The sequence below is a fragment of the Chlamydotis macqueenii genome, chromosome 5, assembly GCF_036417535.1.
Source record: "Chlamydotis macqueenii isolate bChlMac1 chromosome 5, bChlMac1.mat, whole genome shotgun sequence".
Lineage (NCBI taxonomy): Eukaryota > Metazoa > Chordata > Aves > Otidiformes > Otididae > Chlamydotis > Chlamydotis macqueenii.
In genome coordinates, this window is record NC_141560.1 from 5,754,322 (window position 1) to 5,780,751 (window position 26,430).

At 51.4% G+C, this 26,430-nt stretch overlaps 1 protein-coding gene and 1 long non-coding RNA gene across 3 annotated transcripts in view; both read right to left on the reverse strand.

Moving 5' to 3' along the window:
- The window catches only part of LOC147600436 (uncharacterized), a 759,986-nt gene that overhangs the window by 487,726 nt on the left and 245,830 nt on the right, over positions 1 to 26,430 (reverse strand). The gene's annotated exons all lie outside the window — the stretch shown is intronic.
- LOC147600441 (inositol 1,4,5-trisphosphate receptor-interacting protein-like 1) lies at positions 1,607 to 26,373 on the reverse strand. 2 transcript variants are annotated; one of them, XM_086748757.1, is made up of 4 exons: positions 26,011 to 26,244; positions 25,638 to 25,941; positions 15,051 to 15,055; positions 1,607 to 2,428 (listed from the first exon to the last, which is right to left on the reverse strand). In XM_086748757.1, exons 1-4 carry the CDS (start codon positions 26,242 to 26,244, stop codon positions 1,607 to 1,609), a joined length of 1,365 nt encoding a protein of 454 aa, XP_086604883.1. The 2 variants fall into 2 exon arrangements, with proteins under 2 accessions (XP_086604883.1, XP_086604884.1); XM_086748758.1 differs by having other exon boundaries at positions 25,638 to 26,373.

Consider the following 26,430-nt stretch of genomic DNA (forward strand, 5'->3'; position numbering starts at 1 on the left):
GAGACTCGGAAAGCAGGATGGTGTCCTTGGTCTCATTCACAACAACTGGTATCATCAGGGTGTTTATCAACATTCTTCACACACAAAATCCAAAACATACCAGCTACTGAGAGGAAAAATTAACTCCATCCCTGCCAAAAACAGGACAGCCTACCTGGCCACCAGGGCCACCTCTAAACTATGTCCCTAAGCGCCACGTCTACACATCATTTAAATGCCTCCAGGCATGCTGCCTCAACCACTTCCCTGGGTGGCCTGTTCCAATGCTCCAGTGAGCCTGATTTTAGCCCTTCCCCGCTTCCAAGCTAGTTTCAATCAGCCCCGCTAACTCGTGAGCACAAATGCTTTTCCCTCACTGAGAACGGTGAATCTTGTCATGCCCCAGCAGGCCTGGTGTCACGTAGAATATCCCATGCCTGAAAAAACCCCAAATTCTGGCAGTGATGCCAGCCGCAGAGCAAGGTCTTAATATGTTGCGTCTGCCTGTTTCTTTCGATGTCATTCCCTACAGCTGGGATGACAGAGGAGAATGCTACCTGTGCTCCTGACCCCTTTACTCGTCCCCACCAGGCCCTCTGAAGTCACTTTTGTCTGCCCTTGGGCCTCTCGTCACCACTTGGTTGCTACCCGCGTGAAGAAGCAAGAGCACCGAACAATGTGAGGGCTGTCCAAGGCTAGGAAGCTTCTGAGTAACATCTTCACCCCAAGCCCCAGGGAGGCAGTACGCTTCCGATTCTCTCCACCATCCCGCTGGGGGAAGGTGATTGAAGAGCCTTGTGAGGCCAAACTGCCTACTGGGATTAAGCCAGGAGCCCTGGGAAGGCAAAGCCCAGTGAATCAGCAAACCAGAGCCCACGGCATCAGCTCTCCTGCAAAACGCTCCCTGACTTTGCGGCAGCAGAGCGGTCTGCACCCTATGCCCACGATCCTTGGCAAAGTGAGGTGTGGACACTGACAGACGCAGCATTTGTTCAAACAAGGGATTTATTGGCATCTTGGAACAGAGTAAAGCTTCCAGAGGGAATGGAGTCTCTCAAAATGGGGGGTGCCGCCTCTGTCCAGGTGGTAACAGGAGTCTCTGTCGGAAGGCTCCTTGCAGCGGCATCGTCAGCTGCGTCGTGTCCCAGTCCCCAGGATGCGTTTTTGCTGTGGAGGAAAGGTGCGGCAGCAATTCCCCCTGCCGACAGAGCAGCGTGTCCTCCACGTGCAGCATGCTCAGTCCAGCAGCACCAGCTGCCCAGGGAGTGCCTAGGACGGGCAGATTCTCCAGCTGGACTCCAGTGAACACACTGGAGTGCCCATCAGCAGTGCCTCTCGCTCGGTGCCGCCACAGCTGGGGCTGCCAGCAAGTATTTCTGTGCCCGTGTGAAATCGTCATCCTGAGAGCCCCAGCGTGAGGGGAAAGCAGGATGGAACTCATCTTTGTCGCCACGGTAGTTGTCGCCAACTGCTGTGAGGGGAACAACGCTGCTCTTGGCAGAGGGCTGCCGCGCAGGGTGTTCCCTTTCCTTCCTGTGTCCCGCATTCTCCCCTTTTTTCCCTGCAGTAAGAGGTCGTTGTCTGTCGTCAGCTGTGAGACCCACAACGGAAGATCTGTGCATAAATTTCAGCGGCCATAGAGCAGCAGCCTTGAGAGTTGATCTTGCAGCTCATTGAACTCCTGCAGTGCCTTGGCATGGGCATCCGGATCCTGTTGCAGATGCTGGAAGAGGTTGAATGGCTCAGCCGATTGTAAGTCTGGGGGCAAGACGATCTCCCCAGGAACGCTCTCATTGCCTAAGAAGAAGTGGTCAAGGCGTTTCTTCTCCAGGCAGAGGTGCAGGTACTGCATGATGTCCTGCAGCCGTGGCAGGAGATCCCTCCTGCGCCAGCCTGACAGGGGTATGGTGGTCAGGAGGTGCATCACAACTGTCTTCAAGGTAGCGGTGGAAAAGCCTATGCCCACCAGGATGCGGGCGAAGAGCTGCAGGCAGTTGAGGTGGAAGCTGTCATGCGGGGCCCGCCTGGCCACGTGCCTGAAGAACTTTGCCTCTGCCACAGCATAGCTCTCCGGCCACATTGTCGCTGGGGTGAAGAGGGCCTCTGTACTCTCACTGCTCACAAAGATGTCCGAATTGCCTTGCTGCACCCCAAACATCAACTCAATAAGGGGGCTTTTTTTGGATCTTCTTGTCACCTGGAATTTGTAGGAGCGGCTGGAGGGCAGTACCTTTAGACGGTATTGGCACGACTGAGGCAAAAGCAGCCAGGCTGCCTTCACCAGTAGCTGGAACCAGCGGGCAGTTTTCTGCACGTCGAGGTTGGTACCCGTGCAGAGGATGCCTAGGAGGCTAGGATCCCGATTCCTCCTCAGCTCCGGCTCGGGGTTGTGGAGGAAGCACAGCATCTCTCCTGCCAGCCGCTCCCTCGTACAGGTGCACAATAACAACTCAATACAGACAATCTGGCTTAAAAAAAAAAAAAAAAAGGGGAGATTCAATAGAGGCTTACATGAACCTACTTGATATTGTAGTAAAATAAGGTCAGGAGTACCAAAAAAGGCCATAGGAGGACCATGTTATTTTTGAAAATTGATAATGTTTGCTCCATCTATGAGAATATTACGGTATCATACTCGAGCAAGAAGATTGCTAAAAGTATTGACTCCCCATTGTGACAGCAATTTAACCCTGTTGGGTACAGCTGAGCGGATAGCATTATCTTTATTTGTTCCTTGGCCAGCAACTGCAAAAACTTTAGCTAACTTAAATAAATTAGCTTGTTGGGCACAAAAGCAAATGAATTTAACCTCTAGCATGTTATCAGGATTATTAGAAGACATGGATAGTATGCGTCATGATATTTTTGCAGAATCTAGCAGTCATTGATTTTTTGTTATTAGCGCATAAGTGGGTCTGGATTGTTTAAAACAGAAAGGGGGATTTGTTGGATACCTGGAGTATCAGGGACACTTAGTGAACAATCCAGACCGAATGGAATTGTTCTATTTGTGAGCAGCGGGCCTCAAGGACATCGCTACAGACGCCTGTAAGAAAGTACTGAAGCCACCTGTGAGAAAATAATGAGGCCGCCTGTGAGAAAGTAATGAAGCTTCCTGTGAGAAAGTAAATGAAGCAACCTTGAAGAAGATCGTAAATAACTTTGAGAAAGTGAAAACATGAAAAGTACGGGACTTTCCAGGTTAACTAACTGCAAGTAGGAGGGATATGCAAATGTAACCATTAGAGCTTAAGCCAATCACGCAATGACTAGTAGGCATATTTTATCTTAGCAATATAAATATGTGCACCCGGGACTAATAAATCGAACTACGCTTATTACTCATATTGAGTCTTTGTCGTACGTTTCTCTGTCGCTCGCACATCAAAGCCATGTCTCTCTAGTTTAGAGAGAAGGATGTCATGCAGGACAGTGTCAAAAGCTTTGCACAAGTCCAGGCAGATGACACCCATTGCTGTCACCCCATCATAGAAGGCCACCAAATTGGTCAGGCACAACCTGCCCTTGGTGAAGCCATGTTGGCTGTCACAAACCACCTCCTTGCTCTCCATGTGCCTGAGCATGGTTTCCAGGAGAATCTGCTCCATGACCTTGCCAGGCACAGAGGTGAGGCTGACTGGCCTGTAGTTGCCCGGGTCCTCCTTGTTCCCCTTTTTAAAAATGGGAGTTATGTTCCCTCTCTTCCAGTCATCCACGCAGGCCTCCTGGCCTTTTTGCCCGACTTGTTCTTCATCAGGATGCACCTCTGCTGAGCTTGGAGGAGGTGCTCCTTGAATGTGGACCAACTTTCCTGGGCCCCTCTTCCCTCCAGGGCCGCCTCCCATGGCACTTTGCCCATCAGGTCCCTGAAGAGGCCGAAGTCCGCCTTCTTGAAGTCTAGGGCTGAGAGCTTGCCATGTAGTTTCCTTGCTGCCCCATGGATCTTGAACTCCACCGTGTCATGGTTGCTGTAGCCAAGGCTGTCCTTCAGTTTCACATCCCCCACCAGCCCCTCCCTGTTGGTGAGCACAAGGTCGAGCATGGCACCCCTCCTTGTCGGCTGCTCTATTGCCTGCAGGAGGAAGTTGTCATCCACGCATTCCAGGAACCTCCTGGACTGCCTGTGCCCTGCCATGTTGGCTCTCCAACAGATGTCAGGGTGGTTGAAGTCCCCCATGAGGACCAGGGCCCGTGACCGTGAGGGTGCTCCTATTTGGCTATAGAGCGCCTCGTTTGCTCTGTCCTCCTGGCCAGGCGGCCTGTAACAGACCCCCACCGTAACAACCCCTGTCTGTCCCCGTCCTCTAATCTTGACCCATAAGCTCTCTGTCAGCTCCTCCTCCATCCCCAGGCCGAGCTCCATGCACTCCAGCCGGTTGCTGACATAGGGAGCGACACCCCCTCCTCGTCTCCCCTTCGTGTCCTTTCTAAAAACCCTATACCCTTCCATGTTGACGCTCCAGTCATACCAGTCATCCCACCACGTCTCCATGATGCCAACGAGGTCGTAGCCCTGCTCGTGTGCGTGCGTCTCCAGCTCTTCCTGTTTATTCCCCATGCTGCGTGCATTGGTATATCGACACTTCAGCTGGGCCCCGAGCAAAGCGACTTGCCGGCTGGAGCGACAGGAGTTCTTTTGGACCGCAGTTTAAGTTCATTTGCACATACCTGAGATCCTTCCTCAGCTTCTGGACCCTCGGTGCTGGCACTGGCGCCATGCTGACAGCAGTGGGCTGAACTGTGCTCCCCCTCCCCCAGCAACACTAGTTTAAAGCCCTCCAGACGAGTCTGGCAGGTCTTTGACCAAACACACTCTTCCCCTTCTCGGTTAGGTGCATGCCATCCGCCCCTAGCAGCCCGGGCTTCTCAAAGCACGCCCCGTGATCTAGATACCCAAAGCCCTGGCTGTAGCACCACTCCCTGAGCCACGAGTTGACCTGCCAGATACGTCTGGCCTTTTCAGGTCCCTGCCCTTCGACCGGGAGGATTGACGAGAATCCCACCTGCACCCCAGAGTCTTTGACTGTTGAACCCAGGGCGCTGAAATCCCTTTTAATGTTCCTCAGGCTGCTGCCGGCTGTGTCGCTGGCCCCCACATGAAACACCAGTAGTGGATAATAGTCGGTGGGCCGTATGAGGCTAGGTATTCTCTCGGCCACGTCCCTGATACGAGCCCCTGAGAGACAGCATACCTCCCGAGAGAGCGCATCGGGTCGGCAGATGGGTGCCTCCGTACCTCTCAGGAGGGAGTCGGCCACTACTACCACTCTTTTTCTTGGTAGCGCAGGTTATCACGCGAGCCGGTCGGGCTACCTTGCACGGCTCCCGTGCCTCCCTCGAGGTGCTGGGTCTCACTTCTTCAGTCTGCAGAGCGGCAAAGCGGTTCTGCAGGGGCACCTCGGGGTTCTGGGGAAGGTGCTTCTTCCTCCTGCTGCGCCTTGCCCTTGCAGCTTTCCATTCATTGGCATCTTCTGCCTGCTTGCTTACGTCGCGTGTCAGTGGGGGGGGTTTAGATTGGTTCACTGGATGCTGCGGTTCCGGTGCAGACTGTGCCTGGAACCAAGTATCCAGCTCCCTCTCCGCCTCCCTCATGTCCCACAGCCTCCTGACCGCCTGCTGCAGCTCAGCCACCTGCTGCAGGAGCTCCTCCACCGGGGCACACCTTCTGCAGTCAGGGCTGCCGCCTGCCCCTGCCCCGCGAGTAGGGGCCAGGCACTGCCTGCAGCCCGAGGTCTGCACCGCAGCCTCTCCCCTCGGCAGCTCCATCTGCACGGAGGCATCGACTGCCGCAGGGGGAGCCGGTGCAGGCCTCCCGGCTGGAGCTGCAGCCTTTGCTCTCAGGCGGGTGTTGGACATGTTGCCCTGAGAGTCAGGAACAGCAAATGCCCTGGGTCGGCGCCCTCCCTGATGCGCCCTGAACTCGCAAACTGCCGTGCTGCGCTCCAGGTCACGGGCGCTCCCCAGGGCCCTCTTTATAACCGGGAGAGTGGCCTGACCGCTGGTGGCCCGCTTCGGGAATCCCCTCGCCGCGCTGCACTGTGCTGCCGACTCCGAAGCTCTTGCCTCAGCAACAGTTGCTAGTCGTTAGTAGCAACTTCACTCTGATGCTAGCTAGAGTAGCTAGAGCTTGTGCAGCTGTGAGTTGACTCCAGCCATACAGCTGAGTCTTTCAGATGGGCTAGGACATGATTTTGGGAATGGTGCTGGCAGATAACCTGCTGGCGGTACACCACAGCTCAGTCACCCTATTGCACGACCCTGCCTGCTTTCAGGTTAAAGCTGGAGGGGTCAGCTGCTATCCCAGCTCCCGAGCACAAGCTGGGCAGAGAGAGTGGCTGTTACCCTCTAAAACCCTTAAAATCACACACACCGTACTAGGGGAAAGAGGGGGGTGGAGGCAGCTTTCTGAGACTGAGCTAGGCAGGACTGAGAGGAAAAAAAATCAAATCATGGTCTCCAGCACTGTAAATGCCACAGGTCTTATTGAAAACTGTAGCGTTCTTCTCCAGGCTGCTCCTTAAGAGATCCTGAATACCAGCACTCAGACCCGTCTCGTCTGCCCTCCCAGAGCAGGGACACACAGAGACGGACACACTGCATCTAGCTCCGAATGCCGATTCATTGCTGCGTCACAAAGCCTTTTATACTACGCGAGACCCGTACACCTGGCCGCCCCGGAACCCCATGACCTCCCTAGCCCAGCCCCTCTTCGCGTCGCACCCCCCTTTGTTGTTCCACCCCTACTATCCTATATTTTCCCCCTCTTTATGCCGTAAGCAAGTCTACTGATCTATTCTGTTACTAACTCGACTACATCAAAGACACTGCCGAGCAAGAGGATGATGATCAGCCAGGTCAGAGCAGAGAAAGGAGGCAGACACAGCACGTTCAGGGCGTCCCCTGTTGTTCCTTCTCTCTCCTCCGCTCCGAGCCACCTCTGTTTATCCCCTCAGCAGATTCAGTGAAAGAGTACTGGCCAGACGTTGCTGCACACGTGGCCAGCGCATGCAACAAGGTCTGTCAAATATGTGCTCTGCAGGCTAACAGCGGTTCTGTGAGGTAGCATAGCGTATAGAATCTACATCAGTTAGCAGTGTTGATAGTGCCGATGCAATTGCGTTCCGCCCTTTTTATGCCATAAGCAAGTCCGGCTGATATACAACTGCCACTCCAACTGTCCAGCGAGACACTAAATTTTGTAGCATGCGTAACAGGATTGGCAGTGCACAGAGAGCGACACTAATGCCAATCAGCCAACCCAATAGCCCGCCAAGTCCACCGAGTATCGTGTCCATTCAACACCTGTACTCTCCAATCATGGTCCAGGACGGTCTTGGTCCATTCCCACTACAGTATGCATAGTGTGGACTCACACTGCTCCCTCGTTCCGTCACGTTCTCAAAGCGGCAAGTGGTGTTCCATTTGATATCGTCCTGTGACACCATCGATTGATTCAGCAGAGGACCATCACAGATGACCGCTAATTTGACCAGGCTGGATGGTGCTTCTCCCTGCCCCGTACAATTGCAACCAGATACTCCCACTATCAGTAAACTTGTAAGCACCTGCGAAAGAAAAGTCAGTCACTGTTAGAAGTGTTATTGACAGGGGCAGGTCGTATGCATTGGGCCGGATACCATTTTGGCCCTGATGCTGTTTGTACACAACCATAACCATATCCCATCACTAACAGGGGTATTGGCTGCTTATCCCAAGCTCCCGAAAGAGGATCCCGTACTTGTACGGTCCCTATAGGATACCGCGGACCGCCTAAATGATCCCTTATGCGCCCCTCCAGATGATTTAAGGAATAAAGCGCTCTTTGCAATATAGCAATTGGGCAGCTTTCCCACCTGTCCAGCTCTCCCCCCTCTTTAAGTCATTGCAAGCGCTGCTTTAGAGTTCGATGGGCTCTCTCCACTACTGCTTGTCCCTGATTGTTTCCTGGGATGCCAAAGGAGTGTCGCACTCCCCCTGCTGCCAGGAAAGTTGCAAAAGCTTGGCCACATTTGCTGTCCGTATTCCTAAAGCAATAATTTAATTGGTTAAAAATGTATACTGGATACAGTCACGTCTCAGCACGTATTCTCGCTTTGTCCCTTGTGCTCAGGTCCTGTTCACTTCGATACATTCACCCATATTCCCATCCGCATAACTCACTTCGCTACATTCGCGTACATTGATACACTTGCTCAAATTCCCATCCACTACATCGATGGCCTGCTGCCTGCAGAGGCCTCTGACTCACAGATTAAACAGTCCCACTGTGTCTGGATTGTTCACTATATGTCCATTGCTTTCCAAATATCCCACAAATCCCTCTTTTTGTTTTTGAACAATCCAGACTTTGGCCATTGCGTTCTGTATCGTCTTTCCTAAACAACTGAGTATACAAGGGACAATTAGTAACAAAACCAATAACACCAACAAAACAATTCCCAGCATTTTTAACACATCTCTGACCCATCCCATAATTCCCCATTTGGTAAACAGCCTGTCTAACCATCCTAGACCATCACTAACTTGCAGTTTTTGAACTTGATTTTTCATCGTTTGTATAGCTTTATTGATCGATTCAGAGTGACCAGATAAATTCATACAGCACATCCCATCTAGATCTTCACAACCATGTCCATGTGCTAGCAACAAAAATCTATAGCAGCTCGATTTTGCAGCGTTGCATGTCGTATGCTATCAACATCGCTAAGCAAGCCACCTAGGGCTAGTGAAGTTAAATTACTCTGTTTCGCCAGCCAACAATCCCACTTTCGCAGATTCATTAAAGCACTTGCAACCCCTACTCCCGGGGCTAAAAAACTGGCTGCTATAATTTCACCAGGAGACCAAAATTCCACCCGATCATTGCAGTCTGATTCAAATGCATGCTGATAAACTTTCCCCTTTTGTCTTCTGAGCTTCCTTCTATGTTGAATTGCAATGGGAGGGGAGTCTCTTCCTCCTGTCAAACGTAAATAGTTCAATACATACAGCGCTTTTGCAAGTCTCTCAGACCTTCTAGTAATTTTCTACTACAGCATTCTTCTACTATTACAGACATAACAACTGCAGTAACTTTCTTACCTACAAGGCCAGTGCCTAGTTTTCTGCAGGCCTCTGTTGAAACAAGCCATAAATTCTGCTAAGAATGCCTTGTATCTTAAAGCTTCCCTTCTCATTCCATGGCTTCTTCCTGCGAGCATGATTGTATCCCTCCCCCAAGGTCAGTTTGCTTTCACTGACACCGTACTGGCTCGAGAAATACCACATCTCCCCCTTCTTTGTTTATGAGAAGAGGCTTGTTTCAACGCTTTATCTATTAAAGTTTGCACACATTCTACCACACGGAATACAGATCAAAATACATGTATAAGAAGAATGAATAAGCATCCTACAGCTATTTGTAATAAGCTTATATCAATCCACCAAAAAGATTTCTGAATATATCAAAATCATCACTTTGTTACAGTTTTTGTACTCCTTTTTGCAAGTTTTGAATACATTTGTGAATAGATTCCGAATGATCAGACAGATTCATGCAGCAAAGCCCATCAAAATCCTGACAACCATGATTTTGTGCTAATAATAAAAAATCTATTGCTGCTATAGTTGAACATCACACAATAATCCATTTTATAGAACCCAAGAGTTCTAATTCTTGGGGTTCTACAACTGCCCCAGGTAACTGTGGCATGATCGCATCCCAGTTGTCAACCCTGCCCTTGCCCATGCTTGGCAATGAAGTCACTAGCGACGGCCACGTCTCATTGTCCAAAGGCACCCCCACCAAGCATGTAGAAAATGGGTTGTTGGGGTTGGTCATAGACAAACATAGGGTTGATTGTTTGGTGAGACTGGCAATCGTGAGCCATACATCAGTTCTGGGTAAAGAAGGAACCCAAAATGCTTCAGCACCTCTACAGAGCATTAAAACAACAAACCACCACTTCAGTATCATTAACAATAACAACAAACGACAACTTGAGCACGGTGATCGTCCGGCTTGCAAATTTCTGAAAACATCTAGCGAAAATGATGGTACACGATCGATCACCGCCCATGAAAACATCAGTGTGGATAAAGGGCCTCCTCTCACCTCCCGCCCCGTTCCGGCAGGGTGAGTCCATCCCGGAAACCCCACGACTTCCCCAGATGGTGTTAACCCCAAGGAACCTTTATACTGTCCACGTTGCCCAGCCCCGACTGGTGCAACCAGCAGATTTTGCTCCTCTTTAGTTTCCGACAAATTTTCTGCCTCGGACCTCCCATCCCCTGAGTCACCCTCTAACTTGCTTTTCTCACACTTTCCTTCGCTCCGAGATGTCTCCTCTTGCTCCCCCAGGGGCGATGGATCTGCAAATCCCATGACTGCACCAGTTAATGCCTGGTGATGATCTCATGCCGCCTTAAAAGTGTCCCATACAGCTCCCCAGGCAGGAAGGAACGCCACAGCTTCTTTGTTTCCTGCACAGGCAGACTGAAATAATTCTTCACCAGCCTTCTCTGAAGTGTTCCGATGGAAACATCTCCCTGGACTCGGAGCCATACCACGCCACATCATCCACTGGAGAAGCGTGCAGGTAGGTTTCCCATGCACCTCAGTTCCCACCTGACATGCTAAGTTTTTTAACGCGCTCACCACTGCTTCCATGGATGCCATGATATCTCAGGTGTCACACGCGTTCCCGAAGAGCACGCTTTACCCTCTTTGAGAACCGTTCCCTTCTTCCTCAGAAACCGTCCTTCTTCTCTTGTAGCACACAGCTACCTCAAGGACCTCTTCACCCGGCCAGGCCGTCATCACGTCGGGGTCACCACTTGTAGCGTTCTTCTCCAGGCTGCTCCTTAAGAGATCCTGAATACTAGCACTCAGACCCGTCTCGTCTGCCCTCCCAGAGCAGGGACACACAGAGACGGACACACTGCATCTAGCTCCAAATGCCGATTCATTGCTGCATCACAAAGCCTTTTATACTATGCGAGACCCGTACACCCGGCCGCCCCGGAACCCCATGACCTCCCTAGCCCAGCCCCTCTTCCTGTCGCACCCCTCTTTGTTGTTCCACCCCTACTATCCTATAAAAACAAAAAACAAAAAAAAAACCTGAAACAAGCTAAAAACAAACCCCAAAGCAACAACCAACAGACATTCATAAATGTTTGCAATTTCTGAGATTTATGGGTGTGAGAATCTGCTGCACACTGCTGATGGCCGCTTCCCTGCACCCTCCTCGCTTGGCTCAGGGGTCTGTGAAGGCAGGTGAGGAATTCACTGGTGTCCTCCCTGTCAGGCGAGGAGGAGGCTGAAGCAGGGCCAGAGACTGCTTGGGTCCAGGTGTAAGACATGCCCATGCGGGGGCTGCAGGGACACCAGCAGAGAGTAGACAGCATCATCCTCAAAGAGAGTCCAGCCTTCGTAGCCACTCCTCATCCCAATGTCTGGTTGCAGCAGCAGGAAGACATGATTTTAAAAAGGCTCTTGGAAGAGAATGGATGAGATCATCTGCCAGATCCTTTACCAGCGGATTCTGGTAGGCCAGATTTGTCACTGACAACTGGATATGCATTGCAAAAATCCTGGCCATAGCCCGCTCATCATCTGGATCTTCTTCACTTTCTTCCTCCTCCTGCTCTGTGTTGCTGCAGGAAATGTCCTCTTTGCTGTTTCTGTCTGACTCACAGCTTCTTTTGTGCAGGCACAAGCAGAGCCCGAAGAGCAAGACCAGGACTCCAGCAATGGCCCACAAGTGCCACTGCTGCAAGGCAGCAAAGCCCAGGACTACCCGGGCCACAGGGTGTTGTTCCTGGTTCACTGTGTCCCCCATCATCTGCTTCTGGGTCCTCGTCTCCAGTACGTGCAGAAGCTGAGCCATCTCCTGGCCCAGCTGCTCCGCACGCTGCTGCATGCGCTGACGCGTGGCTTCATCCAGCTCGTCACCGACCATCTGCAGGTGCTGGATGATGCCGGTCACAAGGAGGATGAGGAATCTTGTGGAAGCCATGTCCTGCAGGAGGAGGCAGAGAAGGGGTTCAGTGGGGCGGGGAGGGAGGGAGCTGGTGGCGGGGGGAGCAGGGACGGGAGGCAGAGGGACCTGGGTGCAGGTAGGAGAGGGGGCGAGGGAGCTGGGAGGCAGCAAGGCCTGCGCCCAGCCTCGGCAGCGGCAGCACCCTGCCCTCCCAAGGCGCTCCCACCAGCGCCTGGGCCCTCGATACAGGACGATAACCCAGACCCTCGTTCCACATGTTTCTGCCCCGGCCCTCGTCCTGCCCATCCTCCCACCGCGTGCACACTCACCGCTGGACCAGGCCGTACTGGGGCAGCGCTGCCTGCCGCAGCCCCTGGTAACCGTCCCCATTGTGACCCGTCCCCTCTGCTGTCACAGGGGCCCGAGCGCATCACAGCCACGCCTGCCGCCCCACCCCGCCCTTCAGCCGCCCCTCAGCTCAGCGCCCCGCAGCTGCCCTGGTGCAGCGGTTAAGGCTGCGCAAGAGTTAATTTGCTTCAGAGGAGCTTGCGTGGACTTCAGTTTGGCTTCAGTATCATCTGCCTGCCAGAGGTCGTCTCCCCTCACTGCACACCAGGCAAGCTCAAAGTGGAATCACAGAGTCATTCAGCTTGCAGAAGACCCATCAGTTCACTGAGTCCGAACGCAAACATTCCTCTGCCAACTGCACCACTAAACCCTGTCCCTAAGCGCCACGTCTACTCGTCTTTTAAATGCCTCCAGGCACGCTGCCTTCAACCACTTCCCTGGGTGGCCTGTTCCAATGCTTCAGAACCCCTTCAGTGAATACATTTTTCCTAATATCCAATCTAAACCTTCCCTGGAGCAACTTGAGGCCTTTCCCTCTCATCCTATCACTTGTTACCTGGGAGAAGACAGTGACACCCAGCTTGCCACAACTTCCTTTCAGGTAGCTGTAGAGAGCAGAAAGGTCTCTCCAGGCTAAACAACCTCAGTTCCCTCAGCCGCCCCTTATTTGACTCATTCTTTTGACCATTCACCAGCTTCGCTGCTCCTCCTTGGACGGGCTCCAGCACCTCCACCTCTTCCTTGGAGTGAGAGACCCAAAACCAAACAGGCTAGTTGAGCTGTGGCCTCACCAGGGCCAAGTACAAGGGGACAGCCACTTCCCGCAACACCCCCAGCTCTTTCTCTGCTTAGTCAATCCCTTCTTTCAGCCAGCTAGCTATGCTCTGCACAATGCACGCCAGGAGATGGGACATTTTAGCTGCCAGGGCACATGCCTCCTGTGGAGTGTACCAACAATCCCATCCCCAGATACCTTCCCAAAGACCTTACACTCTGGTTTTCCACCAAGCTCCCAAAGGAGATTCCTGGTCAGCCAAGCCAGCCTTCTACCCCTCTTGCTTGACTTGTGACACATTGGAATTGCCGCTCCTGTGCTCTTACGAAATGACTCTGACAAAGGGGCCAGCACTTATGGACACCAATACCCTTGAAAGCAGATTCCCAGGGGACCTTTCTAACGAGTTCCTTGAGCAGCCTCAAGTCTGTTCTCCCAGAATCCAGGCTAGTAGCTCTGCGGACAGTTTTACCCATATCACCAAAGATTTTCCACTCAACCATTTCCTGATCACTATGGCCAAGAAAGCCACCAACCATCACTTCACCCACAAGACCATTTCTATGTACAATCAACAGGTTTAGGAGGAAAACTTTTCCTGGTCAGCTCCCTTAGTACCCATGTCAAAGAGTTATCTTTGACTTGGGCTTCAGGAACTTCCTGGTCTTCTTCATGTCTCTCTACAACAGTCTCAGTGAGCAGCTGGGAAGTTGAAGTTGCCCATAAGGATGACATCGGGTGACTGATCTAGAGATTTCCCTTGATTCCTTGTAGAACCACACATCATCCTGGCTGGCTGATCCATAGCAGACTCCTGTAAGAACATGTGCTTTAGTAGCTTTTGCCCTGATCTTTATGCATAGGCTCTCAACCATGTTGAGAGAGTTGTGTATGGCTGAGCCCAGAGAGTTGTGGCTGAAAGAATCGAATCCAGTTGGTGGCCGGTCACAAGTGGTGTTCCCCAGGGCTCAGTACTGCGGCCAGTTCTGTTTAATATGTTTATGAATGGGTGGATGAGAGGATTGAGTGCTCCCTCACTAAGTTTGCAGATGACACCAAATTGGGCGGCAGTGTTGATCTGCTCAAGGGGAGGAAGGCTCTGAAGAGGGATCTGGACAGGCTGGATGGATGGGCTGAGATGAATCGTATGAAGTTCAACAAGGCCAAGTGCCAGGTCCTGCTCTTGTGTCACAAGAACCCCACGTGATGCTACAGGCTTGGGGATGAATGGCTGGAAAGCTGCCCGGGGGAAAGGGACCTGGGGGTGCTGGTAGACAGCTGGCTGAACATGGGCCAGCTGTGTGCCCAGGTGGCCAAAAAAGCCAACAGCATTCTGGCTTGTATCGGGAACAGTGTGGCCAGCAGGAGCAGGGAAGTGATTGTGCCCCTGTACTTGGCACTGGTGAGGCCGCACCTCAACTAGTGTGTTCAGTTTTGGGCCCCTCAGTACAAGAACAAAAATTGAGTTGCTGGACCATGTCCAGAGAAGGGCAACGAAGCTGGTGAGGGGTCTGGAAAACAAGTCTGATGAAGAGCATCTGAGGGAACTAGGATTGTTTACTCTAGAGAAGAGGAGGCTGAGGGGAGACCTTATTGCTCTCTACAGCTACCTGAAAGGAGGTTGTAGGGAGGCGGGTGTTGGTCCCTTCTCCCAAATAACTAGTGATAGGACGAGAGGAGATGGCCTCAAGTTGTGTCAAGGGAGGTTTAGGTTGGATATTAGGAAACACTTCTTTATTGAGAGAGTGGTCAAGCACTGGAACAGGCTGCCAAAGGATGCGGAGGAGTCACCATCCCTAGAGGTGTTCCAAGAACGTGTAGACGTGGCACTTCAGGACGTGGCTTAGTAGGCATGGCAGTGTTAGGTTTATGGTTGGAAGTGATGATCTTGGAGGTCTTTTCCAACCTTAAAGATTCTATGATTCTAAGATGTCGTCCTCAGCTGCAAGCGCTGTACAGTCCAAGCCCTGCTCCACATCCAGCACCACACCTCCGCCTCACCTGCCCTGCCCCTCTATCCTGAAGAGCCTGGAAGCCTCTATCACAGCACTCCAGTCACAGGACTCTGCCGAAAAAGCCTCAACTTGCCCTGAAGGGCTAGAGGGCAGCGCCTGCATTGTATAGCGATGAGTCTGAGGCATCATCACCCAGGCTGAGCTGACGAATTTCTGGAACCAGCAGGCAGTTTTCTGCGCATCCAGGTAGGTACCGGTGCAGAGGGTGCATAGGCGGCTAGGATCTTGATTCCTCCTCAGCTCCTCCTCGGGGTGGTGGAGGAAGCACAGCATGTTCTCCACCAGCTGCTGCCCTGCGCAGCTGCACTGCAGCTCCACACGGATGCAAGAGTCCTTCAGTGGCATCTCCCTCGTGGTGCCCAGCTCCAGGTGGAAGACATGCCCACGCGGGGGCTGCAGGGGCACCAGCAGAGAGTAGACAGCATCATCCTCAAAGAGACTCCAGCCTTCGTAGCCACTCCTCATCCCGATGTCTGGTTGCAGCAGCAGGAAGACATGATTTTAAAAAGGCTCTTGGAAGAGAATGGATGAGATCGTCTGCCAGATCCTTTACCAGCGGATTCTGGTAGGCCGGATTTGTCACTGACAACTGGATACGCATTGCAAAAATCCTGGCCATAGCCTGCTCATCATCTGGATCTTCTCCTTCACTTTCTTCCTCCTCCTGCTCTGTGTTGCTGCTGGAACTCTCCTCCTTGCTACTCCTGTCTGACTCACAGCTCCTTTTGCGGAGCCACCAACAAAGCCCAAAAAACAAGACCAGGACTCCAGCAATGGCCCACAAGTGCCACTGCTGCAAGGCACCAAAGAGCAGGACTACCCAGACCACATGATGTTGTTCTTAGGTCCTTGTCTCCAGTTCCTGCAGCAGATTCCAAGGGGACCTTTCTAACTAGTTCCTTGAGCAGCCTCAAGTCTGTTCTCCCAGAACCGTTCTCCCACTCAACCGTTTCTTGATCTCTATGGGCAAGAAAGCCAACAATCATCACGTCACCCACAAGACCATTTCTGTGTACAATCAACAGGTTTAGGAGGGCACCTTTCCTGGTCGGCTGCCTTAGTACCAATGCCAAAAATGAAATGAAAGCACAATCAAAAAGCAGTTATGGAAAACATGCTCCATCCTGTGAGAAATACAGGGAAAGACAGAAACCAGAACTCTGGGGACCTGGAAGACATCAAGGCTGGAGTCTCAGGCTGTTTGCCATGTCAGAGTCACATACAGTCATCTCCAGCTTCTTGTCCATCTTCCTGTGTGTTAGTGACCTCCCCAGCTAGATTTCAGTAAGTTGGTATGTCCAGATACTGGCTCCAGTCCTGAAGGCAGTGCAGCGTGCATTAGAACAGACAGTGCTAATTAGTCCAGACCTTACTGGTGGCTGATTTACTTATGCCAGAGAGATATTTCTCTTAAAGTCCTACTAAAAGAGGATTTATCTAAGTAGTGGAACAACAGCTGCAGAACTCCAAAGATATCCTTTAATGGACTGGAGACTTTGTTCCTCTTAGAGCCCAAGAGGTACATCCCTGAGTGCAAGGGTCATAGAATCATAGAATAGTTTGAGTAGAAGGAACCTTTCAAGGCCATCCAGTCCAACCCCCCTGCAAGGACCAGGGACATCTCCAACCAGATCAGGTTGCTCAGGGCCCCGGCCAACCTGGCCTCGAATGTTTCCAGGGATGGGGCATCCACCACCTCTCTGGGCAACCTGTGCTGTGTTTCACCACCCTCAGTGTAAAAAATTTCTTCCTTATGTCTAATCTAAATTACCCTCTTTCAGTTTAAAATCATTACTCCTTGTCCTGTCGCAACAGGCCCTGGTAAAAAGTCTGTCCTCATATTTTTTATAAGCCCCCTTTAGGTACTGAAAGGCTGCAATAGGGTCTCCTTGGAGCCTTCTTTTTTCCTTTCTTCTATAGCAGGAGGTCTCCACATGGGTTCCTGCAACACCTACACACCTGACAGGATGCTGGGACACCACTGGAACCCTTGTGACATGTCACACTCAGGTTAGTGGACCAGCTGTGCCTAGGGTTCAGTGGGAGTGAGGCCTCAGCTTCACTCTGCAAAAGCATAGATTTGGCTTTCACTGCATGAGAGTGTAAAGCAGGAGCCAACAGTGTGGATGCTATGCTTAAATTTGGCAGCCCTGCAATTTTGGGATGTATATTTGAGAGAAAGGGAGAGGCAGGCAAGAGCAAGCAGTCCCTGAAAAGGTCAGAACGGCTTGAAGCAGCAGTGTAAAAGTTTCAGCATTTGCCTTGCCCCTTTCCCATTTTTTTCCTCCAGTCGTATTACTAATTCACCATGTACACCAGCAGCTCAGCACAGGTTATTGAGACAGTGTTCATGTGCCAGCAGAGTTCACTTCTTTCCTACCAGTCTTTTATGCTTTACAGCAGTCTCGGATTTAAAGCCTATTTGACCCTAGAACAAAGACCAGGAAAGTGAAGTTTATTTCCCACCCACAACTGGCAGGCCAGCAAACATTTTAACAGGTGGTTTGAAAAGAAGAAACAAGTGGGAAATAATATGAAAGGCCACCGGTATTTCACAAGCCAAAATAATGCACAAAGAGCTGTGCAGTGGTGAGGTCTCAGGATCAAGTCTGTTGCTGCTCACCATCCATGACAATTAAGGGCTGGAGTTTTCATCCTTGAAAGTGTTATCCATTCAGATCCTAATAACCAGACATAACAAGCATCACACTCACACATATACGGGGAAAGCATTAGACCTACCTATTGTGGAGACAACTGTGCCTGCAAAGAAGAAGGAGTTACTGAAATCCCAGTTGCTGTCTTCAATCTGTGATTCGTTTCCAACAGGGTATACTCCATTCTGAATGGCTTCAGTCAGATTCCGGGAGGGAAAGCAAAGTTTGCTATCAATATGGCAGCTTTTCTTGTGTGCTTGCTGCAAGAATACTACAGATTTAGCCAATTACTGCTCCTTTCCTGTGAATATCACTCACCCGTCCTCAGTGATACTCTGACACTATCCACACCTTTGCTTACAAAGTTGAGTAGCAGCTAAATAGTGGTTTTGAGTATTAGTCTTATGCCCTGTTTATGCTGACTGCTGTAATGGGTGTTAGGAGAACTTGTTTCTTTTAGTGTCGTCAAGGACCTCGATTCTTTTAGGCTAAGTACTTTGGAAAAAGTGATCCGATAGATGACTAGGACATGGCAGACCAAGACAGTCCACTGCAACTCAATCCTTATCTCAAATTCCTCGAGCCCTACGTTGGGCGCCAAAATAACTGTCGTAGTTCAGCCCTGATCAGGACCAGACTACGCAGTCTCTCTCTCACTCCCCCCACCCTCCGAGAGAACAGGGAGAGAAAATAGAAGGAAAAACAGCTCGAGGTTTGAGATAAGGACAGGGAGAAATCCTTAAAGTTACCGTCACGGGCAAAACAGACTCGACCTGGGAAAAACTATTCATTTATTACTACAAACAGCAGCGTAATGAGACAGAGAACAAGATAACCTCCATCCACCCCTCCCTCTTCCCAAGCTTAACATTATCTCTACTACCTTCCCCTCCCTGAGCGGCACAGGGGGGAAGAGGGAATGGGGATTGCGGTCAGTTCATCATATGTTGTTCTATGCCGCTGCTTCATGGTTGGGGGAAGAACTACTCACATTTCTCCCCTGCTCCAGCGTTGGGTCCCACCCCTACGCCACAGTCCTTCGTGGAACTGCTCCGGCGTGGGTCATCTCTTCCACGGCTGCAGTCCCTCTAGAACAGCTGTCCCAGCGGGCCCTCCACGGGCCACAGCTGCCTTCAGGCATCCACCTCCCCTGGTGTGGGGTCCTTCACGGGCTCCAAGTGGATCTCTGCTCCTCCATGGGCTTCCATGGGCTGCAGGGGGACAACCTGCTCCACCATGGTCATCACCACAGGCTGCAGGGGAATCTTGGCCAGGAGCCGCATTACTCCTCCCCCTCCTTCTGAACTGACCTTGGCGTCTGCAGCCGTTCCTCACAACAGGCTGGTAGATGTCTCTCAGGATCTTTTTTACATCTTATTCACTTCTCATCTCCTCTCCACTTCTTACAGCCAGGCTGGACCGAGTCGGGCCCAGTTGGCCGCCTGGCGAGAGGCCAGAGGGTGAGGCCTGCAAGACCCATGAGGCCTGCGCCTCCCCCTCTGCACCTCTGCCCCCGCTCAGCTTCTTCACATCTTCTCTCCTCTCTTTTTTTTTTCCTGTTTTCCCATTCTTAAATACGTTATTGCAGAGGCATTATCACGGGACATTCTGCTATGAATCGGCTCGGCCTTGGCCAGCAGTGGGTCCGCCCTAGGCCTGGCCAAGTCCTCTGAACAAAGGGGAGCGACTTCTAGCAGTTTCCTACAGAAGCTACCACCTTAGGCCCCCCCTACTAAACAAAACCACGACAGTGACGGAGTGGCTAGTTGCTGGTTTTGAGTTTCCCTTGAGATGGCAGTGGTGGATCCAGGATTTAATCACCCACCTGCATGCAGGCACACTGAGCAGTGACTCTGATCCCTCCCAGTTGGGCATCAATGAGTTACAGCAGGGTGCACGCGACATACACAGAGAATTTCATTTTAAGGCTGTACTCTGATTAGTGACGCATATTTAAATTCAGAGCAAGTCCATTGATTTGCAGAGCGTTACTCTTGGTGTGCCCACAATCAGAATTCAGCCTGACATATACACTCTTCTCCAACGGCATGCATGGACACACATGAGCATATTTATCTGGTGGCCTTTGAGATGAGGTCAGATGAACATCTGTCAGAGAAGGTTTGGGCTGAGTTGAGGCTGCCCTGCCACAGGGGATTTGACTAGATGTTTCTCCCAAGCCCCTGCAACCCCATAATCTATCACGTTATGCATTTCTTCCCTTCTTGCTCGGTTTTAATTCTAAGTGCTATTAATATTTTTTAAAGTTAAAAAAAAAAACAAAACCAAAATACTATCCGGCTTTCCCTGTCTTTAGCAAACAGAGAACATTGGACTGGACATCTGACAGGCAGGCTGGTTTGTAGTGTTCTGGTTTTGTTTAGTGAGGGGGGGCTACGGTGGCAGCTTCTGTAGGAAACTGCTGGAAGTTGTTTCCCCTTTGTTCAGTGGACTCGGCCGGGCCTAGGGCGGACCTGCTGCTGGCCAAGGCGGAGCCAATGGATAGAAAAATGTTCCCTGGTAACACCTCTGTGATAAGGTATTTAAGAAGGGGAAAACAGAAAAAAAAAAAAAAAAAGAAGGAGAGAAGATGTGAGGAAGCTGAGTAAGGGCAGAGAGGGGGAGGCGCGAGCCTTGTGGGCCTTGCAGGCCTCACCCTCTGGCCTCCCGCCAGGAAGACGTCTGGGCCCGACTAGGCCTGGCCTGGCTGCAAGAAGTGGAGAGGAGATGAGAAGTGAATGAAATGTGAAAAGATCCTGAGAGGCATCTGCCTGCCTGTTGTGAAGAATTTCTTCTGAGAGGAACGGCTGCAGATGCCAAGATCAGTGAAGAAGGAGGGGGAGCAGTAATGCGGCTCCTGGCCAAGATTCCCCTGCAGCCTGTGGTGACAACCATGGTGGAGCAGGTTGTCCCCCTGCAGCCCATGGAAGCCCACGGAGGAGCAGAGATCCACCTGCAGCCTGGGGAGGACCCCTTGCTGGGGCAGGCGGATGCTTGAAGGAGGGTGTGGCCCGTGGAGGGCCCGCTGGGGCAGCCATTCTGGAGGGACTGCACCCCGTGGAAGAGATGACCCACACTGGAGCAGTTTCACAGAGGACTGCAGCCCGTGGGAGGGACCCCACGCTGGAGCAGGGGAGGAATGTCAGGAGTGCTTCCCCCGACGATGAAGCAGCGGCATAAAATGATGTGTGATGAACTGACCATAATCCCCATTCCCTCTTCCCCCTGTGCTGCTCGGGGCAGGGGGAAGCTGGTAGAGATAACGTTAAGCCCGGGAAGAGGGAGGGGTGGGGGGAGGTTATCTTGTTCTCTTTCTCATTATCCTGCTTTGCTTTTAATAATAAACAAATAATTTTCCCCAAGTCGAGTCTGTTTTGCCCGTCACAGTCACTTTAAGGCTCTCTCCCTGTCCTTATCTCAAACTTTGAGCCTTTTTCTTATATTATGTCTCCCTGTTCTCTCGGAGGGTTGGGGAGTAAGAGAGACTGCGTAGTCTGGTCCCAAGCAGGGCTAAACTACAACGTACAGGAACAGCCTAGATAAAATCCAGGGCTGAGCCCTGCCAAAGGCAAGACACAAACTGGAATAAACTGCAGCAGAAAAGTCTTCGCCCATCTTCCTCCCTCACTATCTTTTTTGCTGGTGTCCCAGAAAATCAAAGCTAACAGAAATTATTCCACAGCCCTTGTACAAAAATTTCATTGCCTTGAAAAGGTCCTCTTTTTTTTTTTTCCTCCTCTCCTACCTGCAAATAAAGAACAATCCAAGGTGAAGAGGGTGCATGCATATGTGAACGGGGGGCTGGATTGCTGGTTGTGTTATTAAAATACCAGTTCTTCCCCTTCTTTCCTTATCCTGCAAACTGGCCCCTTGAGAGCTCCATTAGTTTCCCATGCCCAAATGCTTACAGCAACGCTATTTGCACTGCGCATTTTATTCTGCATTGTAGAAGACAGAGCTGGGAAATACTAAAGATGCGGAGACAACCATGCTCATTCTCAGCTTCCTGTGCCATGACCAGAAACACCCTTCCCTTGGCCAGGCTACCTGTTTCGCTTCTGCAGCACCTTCAAAAAGTAAACCCTAACTATGCCACCCTCCTTGTAGTGATTTAGGCTTCTTTTTTTTTCACTTAACAGAGTATTTCAAACTTTGCCATATTGTCCCTTTGTGCTATCCATGACACCATTTAAGTGGCAACCACGCCCATCCATTTCAGCCAGCCTCATTTTTCCCAATATGCCACCCATTGTAGACCAGCACAGCCCCACCGAAAGCTGAGTCAACAGGAGGCAAGACCCCAATCAGAGTGACCTGCGGGCTCAGACCAGAGAGTAGGCTTGGGGTCTAGTAAAATAATACAAATGACCACATCAATCGGAAGGCAGTGAAAGTTATTTGTGTAGCAAGGCTGACTAGGAGAAAACATCACGGGGAAACAGGAGGGAGAAAGGTCTTCCTTAGGGCTGGCACTTACCTTCATAAACTGCTCCATCTCTGCCACCGTGAGGTGGGTGAAGTTCTGCAGAAAAGCCTCTTTCATCTGAGCAGCTGCTATTTTCTCCTGCTTCTCAGCGGTCCTCTCCAGTGCCTGGAACACAGCCGCACCCACCAGCAGGTAGACAAAGTAGCCAACCATCAGCAAACCGGTCTGCAGCTTGCCACTGCACATGGCCTTTGGTGAAACACGGCAAGGGACGGGGAGTGAAAGGCAGCACTTGGTAAATTGCTTCACTCCTGGGAAGCCTCCTCTAGGCAGGAAGAGCCCTTCCAGATCCAGTTTCCGCTGGGATCGCGTGCTGGCAGGGACAGCAAGCTGTCAAATACACTCATGGGGAAGTTGGGAAAAAAGCAAACAAACCAACCAAATCCAACCTCCCAGCAAAACCTTTCCACTCTCTGGCCTGCATGCTGTTTAGGGATTTCCTCTTGTCTGTGAAACTCTGCCTTGCTGAGTTCTCAGGAAATGTGGGTCAGGATGTAAGGAGCTGGCAGACGGCCATCTCCTGCTCAAGAGCCTCTGGGGACAAGTGAGGATAGCCTGCAAAGGGCCCACAGGGGAGTTTGCTTGGGAAAACATTATTTTCCCTCCTCCGTCTCCTGTCAAATCTGAGAAATGGACCCCAGGGCAAGCCTCGATGAACCCAGAAACCCCTTCTCGCCTTGCGTTCAGGGGTAGCTTCAGGAAAATGCAGCTGGGCTGCTCTCCTGGGCTTCGCTTCTCCACTTGCACTGCAAGGCAGGGTCTTGCAGCTCTGCATGGCCACAGCTTACAGCAAAATCTTGGGCACAGAGGTAAAGGGCTGCAGGTTGCTTATGTGCCAACCTGAGCAGATTTTCTTACATTTCCTATGTAGTGTATCCAAGAGAGAACATTACAGTGTCACTGGGTGCACAGTTTATTGGATGAAAAAATGGTTATGACATCAGACTCGTAGAATCAAAGACTTGTTTAGGTAGGAAAAGACCCTTAATCTCACTGAGTCCAACCGCAAACCTAACACTACCAACTCCAACACTAAAACATGTCCCTAAGCGCCATGTCTACATATTGTTTAAACACCTCCAGGAATGCTGCCTCAATCACTTCCATGGGCGGTCTGTTGCAACACTTGATTGAATTGAATAAATTTTTGCCAATATCCAATCTAAACATACCCTGGTGCAACTTGAGGATGTTCCTTCTCGTCCTATCATTTGCTACCTGGGAAAAGAGCTCAACATCCACCTCGACACAACCCACTTTCAGATAGTTTTGCAGAGTGATAAGACCTCCCCTGAGCCTCCTTTTCTCCAGACTAAACAGCTCCAGTTCCCTCAGCCACTCCTCATAAGACTTGATCTCCAGACCATTCACCAGCTTTGCTGCTCTTCTTTGGCTGGACTCCAGCACCTCAATGTCCTCCTTGGAGTGAGGGGCCCAAAAGTGAACACATTAGGTGAGCTGTGGCCTCACAGGGCCAAGTACAAAGGGACAATCACTTCCCTAGTTCCACTGGCCACATTACTTCTCATACAAGCTAGGATGCTCTTGTCCATTTTGGCCACCAGGGAGAAGCGCCCAGGTCCTTGTCTGCCAGGCAGCTTTCCAGGCACTCTTCCCCAAGCATTGCATGGGGGTGGTATGAGCCAAGGGCAGGACCTGGCCTCATGCAGTTGGCCTCAGCCCATCAATCCAGCCTCTTCAGATCCCTCTGTAGAGCCTTTCTACCTTCAAGCAGATCAACACTCCTGCCCAGCCGGGTGTCATCTGCAAACTTCTTGCACGTGCACTCGATCCTCTCATCCAGATTACTGACCAAGATATTAAAGAGAACAGGCCCCCTACTGATCCCTGGGGAACACTACTTGTGAGCGGACACCAACTAGATTGAACTCCATTCATCACAACTCTGTGTCATATATCTAAGAGCCTTGTCCAGTTCTTTCTTGAACACCAACAGGCTTGGGGCCATGACCGTTTCCTGGGAGGAGCTTGTTCCACTGCTTGACCACTCTCTCAGGGAAGAACTTTTTCCTGAGAGCCAATCTGAACTTCTGTTTATGCAGCTTTAAGCCATTCCTTCACATCCTGTCACCAGGGCCCAGAGAGAAGAAATCAGCAAGTCCCTCTCGACTCCATGTCCTGAGGAAGTTGTAGACAGCAGTGAGGTCAACCCTTGTCCACTCCTCTAAGCAGAACAAACCCTGTGTCCTCAGCCGCACTTCATAAGGACACGGCTGCTAGTCCTTTCACCATCCTTGTTGCCCTCCTTTGGACACAGTCTAATTAATTCTTATATCCTGCCTATATTGTGGAGCCCAAAGCTGCACACAGCACTTTAGGTGAGGCCACACCACTACTGAGGAAATTGGGTCAATCCCTTCTTTCGACCTGCTAGCTATGCTCTGCCTAATGCACCCCAGGAGATGGATGGCTGACAGGGCACGTCGTTGACTCGTATAGAGCGTGCCAGCAACCCAGTCCCCTAGATACCTTCCCAAAGCCCATACACTTTGGTTTGTCACCTACACTCCCAAAGGAGATTCCTGGTCAGCCAAGCCAGCCTTCTACCCCTCTTGCTTGACTTGCCACACATTGGAATTGCCCGCTCCTGTGCTCTTACCAAATGACTCTGACAAAGGGGCTGGCATGTATGGACACCAATACCTTTGGAAGCAGATTCCCAGGGGACCTTTCTAACTAGTTCCTTGAGCAGCCTCAAGTCTGTTCTCCCGGAACCGTTCTCCCACTCAACCGTTCCTTGATCACTATGGCCAAGAAAGCCAGCAATCATCCCTTCACCCAAAAGACCATTTCTACGTACAATCAACAGGTTTAGGAGGGCACCTTTCCTCGTCGGCTGCCTTAGTACCAATGTCCAAAAGGTATCTTTGACGTGGGCTTCAGGAATTTGCTGGACCACTGCATGTCTGCTGACAGTCCTGGTTAGCAGCTGGGAAGTTGAAGCTGCCCATAAAGGCGACACGGGGTGACTGATCTAGAGATTACCCTTGATTCCTTACAGAACCATACATCTGTGCCATCATCCTGCAAGAACAGCTGCTTTAGTAGATTGGTCCTGATCTTTATGCGGAGGTTTTCAATCCTGTTGAGAGTGTGGTGGATGGCTGAGCCCAGAGAGTTTGGTGGACGGAGTTAAATGCAGTTGGTGGCCATCACAAGCGGTGATCAGGGCTCAGTAGACCAGGGGAGTAGTGAATGAGTGTGGCTTCTGCTTTACCTCCTCGACTGTCCTCTCTCAACCCACACGTTATCCTGCTTTTACCCTTCAGATTCTCTCCACCATCCCGCTGCGGGAAGGTGATTGAAGAGCCTTGTGAGGCCGAACTGCCTACTGGGATTAAGCCAGGAGCCCTGGGAAGGCAAAGCCCAGTGAATCAGCAAACCAGAGCCCACGGATGCAAGAGTCCTTCAGTGGCATCTCCCTCATGGTGCCCAGCTCCAGGTGGAAGACATGCCCACGCGGGGGCTGCAGGGGCACCAGCAGAGAGTAGACAGCATCATCCTCACCAAAACTCCAGCCTTCAAAGGCCCTGCCCACCCCGATGGCTGGTTGCAGCACCGGGAAGAAACGATTTGAGAAGTGCTCTTGGAAGACGCGGAGGAGGTCACCCACCAACACTTCTACCACCCAATTCCGGTAGGCCAGATTTGGCACTGACCACTGGGTGGGCTTTGCAAAAATCCTGGGAATATCATTCTCGTCATCCAGATCTTCTCCGTCACTTTCTACCTCCTCCTGCTCTGTATTGCAGCTGGAACTCTGCACTTTTCCGCTATGGTCCACCTCACGGCTCCTTTTGCGGATCCAACAGCAGAGCATGAAGACTAGGAGCAGGACTCCAGTAATGCCCCACAAGTGCCACGGGAGCAAGGCACTGAAGAGCAGTGCTACCCGGGCCAAACCATCTTGTTCCTGGGTTCCCTGTTCCTGCATACTCTGCTCCACTTCCTGCAGCATCCGAGCCATCTCCTGGCTCAGCTGCTCCGCATGCTGCTGCATGCGCACCCGCGTGGCCTCATCCAGCTCTTCCCTGACCAAATGCAGGTGCTGGATGATGCCGGTCACAAGCACAATGAGGAATTTTGTGGCAGCCATGTCCTGCAGGAGGAGGGAGAGAAGGGGTTCAGTGGGGCTGGGTGGAAGGGAACTGGTGGCAGGGGGAGAAGGGAAGGGAGGCAGAGGGAC